General features: G+C 48.2%; 1 protein-coding gene across 5 annotated transcripts in view; it reads left to right on the top strand.

Moving 5' to 3' along the window:
* The window catches only part of CLOCK (clock circadian regulator), a 231,737-nt gene that overhangs the window by 214,623 nt on the left and 7,427 nt on the right, over nt 1-9,687 (top strand). For 4 of the 5 annotated variants that reach the window (XM_063920910.1, XM_063920913.1, XM_063920912.1 and 1 more), the window contains one exon: nt 8,068-8,226. In XM_063920910.1, coding sequence (XP_063776980.1) covers nt 8,068-8,226 — 159 coding nt within the window. The remainder of the gene's footprint in view (nt 1-8,067; nt 8,227-9,687) is intronic. The other variant, XM_063920914.1, reaches the window with a different exon arrangement.

Genomic DNA, 9,687 nt, shown 5'->3' on the forward strand with positions numbered 1-9,687 from the left:
TGTTACTGGCCATGGCTTCTGCTAGACGTGTCTCAGAATTGGGGGCCTTATCGTATAAAAGTCCACACTTGGTCTTTTACGAGGACAGGGCGGAGCTCAGGACTAGACAACAATTCCTGCCGAAGATCATCTCTGCGTTCCACTTGAATCAACCTATTGTGAATCTGTCAAGTTCTTGTGCTTCGGCCCCTCTGGAGGCATTGGATGCTGTGCGAGCCTTGAAGATCTATGGTGGTCATTCCGAGTTGTTCGCTCGCTGGCTGCTTTTAGCAGCATTGCAAACGCTAGGCCGCCGCCCTCTGGGAGTGTATCTTAGCTTAGCAGAATAGCGAACGAAAGATTAGCAGAACTGCTATTAAATATTTTCTTGCAGTTTCTGAGTAGCTCCAGACATACTCCTAGATTGCGATCAGCTCAGTCCGTTTAGTTCCTGGTTTGACGTCGCAAACACTCCCCCGTTCAGCCAACCACTCCCCCGTTTCTCCAGACACTCCCGCGTTTTTGCCTGACACGCCTGCGTTTTTTAGCACACACCCGGAAAACGCTCAGTTACCACCCAGAAACGCCCCTTTCCTGTCAATCATTCACCGATCAGCAGTGCGAACACCAGCAAATCTACTAAGTTTTGTGTTAAATAACTAAGCGCATGCGCATTTAGCAACAAATCGCAGCATAGCGAAAATCGGCAACGAGCGAACAACTCGGAATGACCACCTATGTCAAGAGGACGGATCGGATCAGAAAGATTGATTCCTTGTTTGTGCTATATTGACGCACAGAAAAAGGGTTGCCCTGCTTCAAAGTAGTCCATTGCTCGTTGGCTCTCGGCTCACTATTCAGCAAGCCTATGTGTTGGCAGCCTTACCTGTTCCACAGTCTCTGAAGGCCCACTCGACAAGATCAGTGGGGTCTTCTTGGGCGGCTGCCCGTGCAGTCTCGGCCTTGCAACTGTGCCGAGCTGCTACCTGGTCGGGGAAGTACACCTTTGTGAAGTTCTACAAGTTTGATACCCTGGCCAAAGAAGATACCCAGTTTGGGCAGGAGGTGCTGCAGATGTCTCCGTACGTTCCCTCCCGTTCTGGAAGCTTTGGGACATCCCCATCGTACTAATGTGTCCCCAATATCCCTTATGGATGCTAGAGAAAATAGGATTTTCTCTGACGTCCTAGTGGATGCTGGGGACTCCGTCAGGACCATGGGGAATAGCGGCTCCGCAGGAGACAGGGCACAAAAGTAAAAGCTTTAGGATCAGGTGGTGTGCACTGGCTCCTCCCCCTATGACCCTCCTCCAAGCCTCAGTTAGATTTTTGTGCCCGGCCGAGAAGGGTGCAATCTAGGTGGCTCTCCTAAAGAGCTGCTTAGAGTAAAAGTTTTGTTAGGTTTTTTATTTTCAGTGAGTCCTGCTGGCAACAGGCTCACTGCATCGAGGGACTTAGGGGAGAGAAGTGAACTCACCTGCGTGCAGGATGGATTGGCTTCTTAGGCTACTGGACACCATTAGCTCCAGAGGGAGTCGGAACACAGGTCTCACCCTGGGGTTCGTCCCGGAGCCGCGCCGCCGACCCCCTTGCAGATGCCGAAAAGTGAAGAGGTCCAGAAACCGGCGGCAGAAGACTTTTCAGTCTTCATAAGGTAGCGCACAGCACTGCAGCTGTGCGCCATTGTTGTCAGCACACTTCATAGCAGCGGTCACTGAGGGTGCAGGGCGCTGGGGGGGGCGCCCTGGGCAGCAATGATAGTACCTTATTCTGGCTAAAAATACATCACATATAGCCCCTGGGGGCTATATGGATGTATTTAACCCCTGCCAGGTCTCAGAAAAACGGGAGAAGAAGCCCGCCGAAAAGGGGGCGGGGCCTATTCTCCTCAGCACACAGCGCCATTTTCCCTCACAGAAATGCTGGTGGGAAGGCTCCCAGGCTCTCCCCTGCACTGCACTACAGAAACAGGGTTAAAACAGAGAGGGGGGGCACTTATTTGGCGATATGACTATATATATTAAAATGCTATAAGGGAAAAACACTTATATAAAGGTTGTCCCTGTATAATTATAGCGTTTTTGGTGTGTGCTGGCAAACTCTCCCTCTGTCTCCCCAAAGGGCTAGTGGGGTCCTGTCCTCTATCAGAGCATTCCCTGTGTGTGTGCTGTGTGTCGGTACGTGTGTGTCGACATGTATGAGGACGATGTTGGTGAGGAGGCGGAGCAATTGCCTGTAATGGTGATGTCACTCTCTAGGGAGTCGACACCGGAATGGATGGCTTATTTAAGGAATTACGTGATAATGTCAACACGCTGCAAGGTCGGTTGACGACATGAGATGGCCGGCAAACCAATTAGTACCTGTCCAGGCGTCTCAAACACCGTCAGGGGCGTTAAAACGTCCTTTTACCTCAGTCGGTCGACACAGACACGGACACTGACTCCAGTGTCGACGGTGAAGAAACAAACGTATTTTCCTTTAGGGCCACACGTTACTTGTTAAGGGCAATGAAGGAGGTGTTACATATTTCTGATACTACAAGTACCACAAAAAAGGGTATTATGTGGAGTGTGAAAAAACTACCTGTAGTTTTTCCTGAATCAGATAAATTAAATGAAGTGTGTGATGATGCGTGGGTTTCCCCCGATAGAAAATTATTGGCGGTATACCCTTTCCCGCCAGAAGTTAGGGCGCGTTGGGAAACACCCCTTAGGGTGGATAAGGCGCTCACACGCTTATCAAAACAAGTGGCGGTACCGTCTCCAGATAGGGCCGCCCTCAAGGAGGCAGCTGATAGGAGGCTGGAAAATATCCTAAAAAGTATATACACACATACTGGTGTTATACTGCGACCAGCGATCGCCTCAGCCTGGATGTGCAGCGCTGGGGTGGCTTGGTCGGATTCCCTGACTGAAAATATTGATACCCTTGACAGGGACAGTATTTTATTGACTATAGAGCATTTAAAGGATGCATTTCTATATATGCGAGATGCACAGAGGGATATTTGCACTCTGGCATCAAGAGTAAGTGCGATGTCCATATCTGCCAGAAGTTGTTTATGGACACGACAGTGGTCAGGTGATGCAGATTCCAAACGGCACATGGAAGTATTGCCGTATAAAGGAGAAAAAGACAACGTCTTTTCAGCCTCAGTCCTTTCGTCCCCATAAGGGCAAGCGGGCAAAAGGCCAGTCATATCTGCCATGGGATAGAGGAAAGGGAAGAAGACTGCAGCAGGCAGCCCATTCCCAGAAACAGAAGCCCTCCACCGCTTCTGCCAAGTCCTCAGCATGACGCTGGGGCCGTACAAGCGGACTCGGGTGTGGTGGGGGGGGGTCGTCTCAAGAGTTTCAGCACGCAGTGGGCTCACTCGCAAGTGGACCCCTGGATCCTACAAGTAGTATCCCAGGGGTACAGATTGGAAATTCGAGACGTCTCCCCCTCGCAGGTTCCTGAAGTCTGCTTTACCAACGTCTCCCTCCGACAGGGAGGCAGTAGTGGAAACAATTCACAAGCTGTATTCCCAGCAGGTGATAATCAAAGTCCCCCTCCTACAACAAGGAAAGGGGTATTATTCCACACTATATTGTGGTACTGAAGCCAGACGGCTCGGTGAGACCTATTCTAAATCTGAAATAGTTGAACACTTACATACAAAGGTTCAAATCAAGATGGAGTCACTCAGAGCAGTGATAGCGAACCAGGAAGAAGGGGACTATATGGTGTCCCGGGACATCAGGGATGCTTACCTCCATGTCCCAATTTGCCCTTCTCACCAAGGGTACCTCAGGTTCGTGGTACAGAACTGTCACTATCAGTTTCAGACGCTGCCGGTTGGATTGTCCACGGCACCCCGGGTCCTTACCAAGGTAATGGCCGAAATGATGATTCTTCTTCAAAGAAAATGGACGATCTCCTGATAGGGGCAAGGTCCAGAGAACAGTTGGAGGTCGGAGTAGCACTATCTCAAGTAGTTCTACGACAGCACGGGTGGATTCTAAATATTCCAAAACCGCAGCTGTTTCCGACGACACGTCTGCTGTTCCTAGGGATGATTCTGGACACAGTCCAGAAAAAGGTGTTTCTCCCGGAGAAGAAAGCCAGGGAGTTATCCGAGCTAGTCAGGAACCTCCTAAAACCAGGAAAAGTGTCAGTGCATCATTGCACAAGGGTCCTGGGAAAAATGGTGGCTTCTTACGAAGCGATTCAATTCGGTAGATTTCACGCAAGAACTTTTCAGTGGGATCTGCTGGAAAAATGGTCCGGATCGCATCTTCAGATGCATCAGCGGATAACCCTGTCTCCAAGGACAAGGGTGTTTCTTCTGCGGTGGCTGCAGAGTGCTCATCTACTAAAGGGCCGCAGATTCGGCATTCAGGACTGGGTCCTGGTGACCACGGATGCCAGCCTGAGAGGCTGGGGAGCAGTCACACAGGGAAAAAATTTCCAGGGAGTGTGATCAAGTCTGGAGACTTCTCTCCACATAAATATACTGGAGCTAAGGGCAATTTACAATGTTCTAAGCTTAGCAAGACCTCTGCTTCAAGGTCAGCCGGTATTGATCCAGTGGGACAACATCACGGCAGTCGCCCACGTAAACAGACAGGGCGGCACAAGAAGCAGGAGGGCAATGGCAGAAACTGCAAGGATTCTTCGCTGGGCGAAAAATCATGTGATAGCACTGTCAGCAGTGTTCATTCCGGGAGTGGACAACTGGGAAGCAGACTTCCTCAGCAGGCACGACCTCCACCCGGGAGAGTGGGGACTTCATCGGGAAGTATTCCACATGATTGTGAACCGTTGGGAAAGACCAAAGGTGGACATGATGGCGTCCCGCCTGAACAAAAAACTGGACAGGTATTGCGCCAGGTCAAGAGACCCTCAAGCAATATCTGTGGACGTTCTGGTAACACCGTGGGTGTACCAGTCGGTGTATGTGTTCCCTCCTCTGCTTCTCATAACCAAGGTACTGAGAATTATAAGACGTAGAGGAGTAAGAACTATACTCGTGGCTCCGGATTGGCCAAGAAGGACGTGGCACCCGGAACTTCAAGAAATGCTCACAGAGGACTCATGGCCTCTGCCGCTAAGAAGGGACTTGCTTCAGCAAGTACCAGGTCTGTTCCAAGACTTACCGCGGCTGCGTTTGACGGCATGGCGGTGGAACGCCAGATCCTAAGGGAAAAAGGCATTCCGGAAGAGGTCATTCCTACCCTGGTCAAAGCCAGGAAGGAGGTGACCGCAAAACATTATCACCACATGTGGCGAAAATATGTTGCGTGGTGTGAGGCCAGGAAGGCCCCACGAAGAAATTTCAACTCGGTCGATTCCTGCATTTCCTGCAAACAGGAGTGTCTATGGGCCTCAAATTGGGGTCCATTAAGGTTCAAATTTCGGCCCTGTCAATTTTCTTCCAGAAAGAATTGGCTTCAGTTCCTGAAGTCCAGAAGTTTGTCAAGGGAGTATTGCATATACAACCCCCTTTTTGTGCCTCCAGTGGCACTGTGGGATCTCAACGTAGTTCTGGGATTCCTCAAATCACATTTTAAACCGCTCAAATCTGTGGATTTGAAATATCTCACATGAAAACTTAGTGACCATGCTGTTGGCCCTGGCCTCGGCCAGGCGAGTGTCAGAATTGGCGGCTTTGTCTCACAAAAGCCATATCTGATTGTCCATTCGGACAGGGCAGAGCTGCGGACTCGTCCCCAGTTTCTTCCTAAGGTGGTGTCAGCGTTTCACCTGAACCAGCTTATTGGGGTACCTGCGGCTACTAGGGACTTGGAGGACTCCAAGTTGCTAGATGTTGTCAGGGCCCTAAAAATATAGGTTTCCAGGACGGCTGGAGTCAGGAAAACTGACTCGCTGTTATCCTGTATGCACCCAACAAACTGGGTGCTCTTGCTTCTAAGCAGACGATTGCTCGTTGGATTTGTAGCACATTTCAACTTGCACATTCTGTGGCAGGCCTGCCACAGCCTAAATCTGTCAAGGCCCATTCCACAAGGAAGGTGGGCTCATCCTGGGCGGCTGCCCGAGGGGTCTCGGCATTACAACTCTGCCGAGCAGCTACGTGGTCGGGGGAGAACACGTTTGTAAAATTCTACAAATTTGATACCCTGGCTAAAGAGGACCTGGAGTTCTCTCATTCGGTGCTGCAGAGTCATCCGCACTCTCCCGCCCGTTTGGGAGCTTTGGTATAATCCCCATGGTCCTGACGGAGTCCCCAGCATCCACTAGGACGTCAGAGAAAATAAGATTTTACTTACCGATAAATCTATTTCTCGTAGTCCGTAGTGGATGCTGGGCGCCCATCCCAAGTGCGGATTGTCTGCAATACTTGTACATAGTTATTGTTACAAAAATCGGGTTATTATTGTTGTGAGCCATCTTTTCAGAGGCTCCGCTGTTATCATGCTGTTAACTGGGTTCAGATCACAGGTTGTACAGTGTGATTGGTGTGGCTGGTATGAGTCTTACCCGGGATTCAAAATCCTTCCTTATTGTGTACGCTCGTCCGGGCACAGTATCCTAACTGAGGCTTGGAGGAGGGTCATAGGGGGAGGAGCCAGTGCACACCACCTGATCCTAAAGCTTTTACTTTTGTGCCCTGTCTCCTGCGGAGCCGCTATTCCCCATGGTCCTGACGGAGTCCCCAGCATCCACTACGGACTACGAGAAATAGATTTATCGGTAAGTAAAATCTTATTTTAAATACCTACCGGTAAATCCTTTTCTCGTAGTACATAAGGTATATTGGGCGCCCGCCTCTGTGAGGTGACTTTCTGCAGGTTCCCTGTTATGCAATAAACAACAAACAAAGTAGCAGCGCTGTGTGATAAATATTAAAAAGATCAACAATTACATTCGTTGATCATGGTGGAGATAAGGACACGGGGAGCTGAATGGATTAAGAAAGCTGCAGGTACTGCAGCGAAACGCGTCAGATGTTTTGAATTTTGGATCACCTTCATCAACTGGGAGCTGCACTTATCATATCCGGATCTTTAGTGGACTTCTACGAACTACGTTTAAAGGAACAGGCGAACAACTTGCCAATTGGCAACACAGCCCTGCTACTCAGCATTGAGGACTCCGCATACTGGTGAGGATACAAGAGTGTTTTGGTTCTACCCGCCAAAAGGGACGCTACCCAGAGAACCCCCTCCTCCAGCAGTAATATATGTGGCATTGCAGCCATCAGGACTGTGCTAAAAAGCCCAGGTGTTACCTAATTCCAATACTATCAGTAATAGTCCACATAAATTAAGAAAAACGGATAGCACAACTAAGGCAGCTCCATGGTGATTCTGTTTTGCTGTAATTTTATTACAATTCTCATTTAATATTATTTTTATCGATACATTGTATGTATTTTTATTAAACTATTGCCTTTTTCACCTTAATCCATTCAGCTCCCCGTGTCCTTATCTCCACCATGATTAACGAATGTAATTGTTGATCTTTTTAATATTTATCACACAGCGCTGCTACTTTGTTTGTTGTTTATTGTTTATAGTGTTCACAGGATTGACTATACCTGTTACATAGCAGCTGCTATAATTAGAACACCAGCCCAACCTGCGCCCGATTTTAACTTCGGTTAAAATTTCTCCTTTCTGCTCCCTGTTATGTGTTACCTGTTCAGCTGTTGCGGTTTATGTTGCCTGCTGCTGCTGCTGGCCCAGTTATGTTATGGTGTGCTGGTGTATAAATCTCACCACACTTCTCGTTGTTATGTTCCTTCTCTCAAGTATGTCATTTTTCTTCAGGCACTCTTTTACCTATAACTGCCTGTGGGAGGGGGCATAGAGGGGAGGAGCCAGCACACCCAGTGGAAGAAATTTAAAGTGCACTGGCTCCTTCGGACCCCGTCTATACCCATCGTACTAATATGTCCCCAATATCCCTTATGGACTACACTACGAGAAAAGCATTTACCGGTAGGTATTTACAATCCTATTTTTTTTTTAAATATGCTCATTTTAGTGTCCTTGTCTTTGCCTTTTAAAAGTCCTTTACTGGAGTGTAACTGGTGAGTCCTTATTGAAGAGTTGTGAACATTTTTCTTGATGATTTGCAGCCCATATTTCAGTTTACAGCACAGTTTGGAGCTATGAAGCACCTAAAGGACCAGCTGGAGCAAAGAACCCGGATTATAGAGGAGAATATTCACCGGCAGCAGGAGGAGCTGCGTAAGATTCAGGAACAGCTGCAGATGGTGCATGGGCAGGGCTTCCAGGTATGCTGCCAGTGGCTCTCTGACAACATCTAATGTCTGTCATACCCTATACAAATACATGGCATTCAGTATTTTATTGTATGACCTCATTATATTGCTCAAAATCCCTAATTAATGAAATGTACAGTGAATCCGGAAAGTATTCACAGCGCTTCCACTTTTTCCACATTTTGTTATGTTACAGCCTTATTCCAAAATGGAATAAATTCAGTTTTTCCCTCAAAATTCTACACACAATACCCCATAATGACGTGAAATAAGTTTCTGGGAAATTTTTGCAAATTTATTTTAAAAAAACCTAAGTAATCACATGTACTTAAGTATTCACAGCATTTGCTCACTACTTTGTTGATGCACCTTTGGCAGCAATTAAAGCCTCAAGTCTTTTTGAATATGATGCCACAAGCTTGGCACATCTATCTTTGGGCAGTTTCGCCCATTCCTCTTTGCAGCACCTCTCAAGCTTCATCAGGTTGGATGGGAAGCGTTGGTGCACAGCCATTTTCAGATCTCTCAACCAATTGGATTCAAGTCTGGGCTCTGGCTGGGCCACTCAAGGACATTCACAGAGTTGTCCTGAAGCCACTCCTTTGCTATCTTGACTGTGTGCTTAGGGTGGTTGTCCTGCTGAAAGATGAACCGTCGCCCCAGTCTGAGGTCAAGAGCGCTCTGGAGCAGGTTTTCATCCAGGATGTCTCTGTACATTGCTGCGTTCATCTTTCCCTCTATCCTGACTAGTCTCCCAGTTTCTGCCGCTGAAAAACATCCCCACAGCATGATGCTGCCACCACCATGCTTCACTGTAGGGGATGGTATTGGCCTGGTGATGAGCGGTGCCTGGTTTATTCCAAACATGACTCTTGACATTCACGCCAAAGAGTTCAATCTTTGTCTCATCAGATCAGAGAATTTTGGTTCTCATGGTCTGAGCATCCTTCACGTGCATTTTGGCAAACTCCAGGCGGGCTGCCATGTGCTTTTTACTAAAGAGTGGCTTCCGTCTGGCCACTCTACCATACAGGCCTGATTGGTGGATTGCTGCAGAGATGGTTGTCCTTCTGGAAGGTTCTCCTCTCTCCACAGAGGAATACTATAACTCTGACAGAGTGACCATCAGGTTCTTGGTTATCTCCCTGACTAGGGCCCTTCTCTCCCGATAGCTCAGTTTAGACGGGCGGTCAGCTCTAGGAAGAGTCTTGGTGGTTCTGAACTTCTTCCATTTACGGATGATGGAGGCCACTGTGCTCTTTGGGACCGTCAAAGCGGCAGATATTTTTCTGTACCCTTTCCGAGATTTGAGCCTCAAGACAATCCTGTCTCGGAGGTCTACAGACAATTCCTTTGACTTCATGCTTGGTTTGTGCTCAGACATGCACTGTCAAGTGTGAGAACTTATATAGACAGGTGTGTGCCTTTCCAAATCATGTACGATCAACTGAATTTACCACAGGTGGACTCCAA

This window comes from Pseudophryne corroboree, chromosome 1 (genome assembly GCF_028390025.1).
Source record: "Pseudophryne corroboree isolate aPseCor3 chromosome 1, aPseCor3.hap2, whole genome shotgun sequence".
NCBI classification, from domain to species: Eukaryota; Metazoa; Chordata; class Amphibia; order Anura; family Myobatrachidae; genus Pseudophryne; species Pseudophryne corroboree.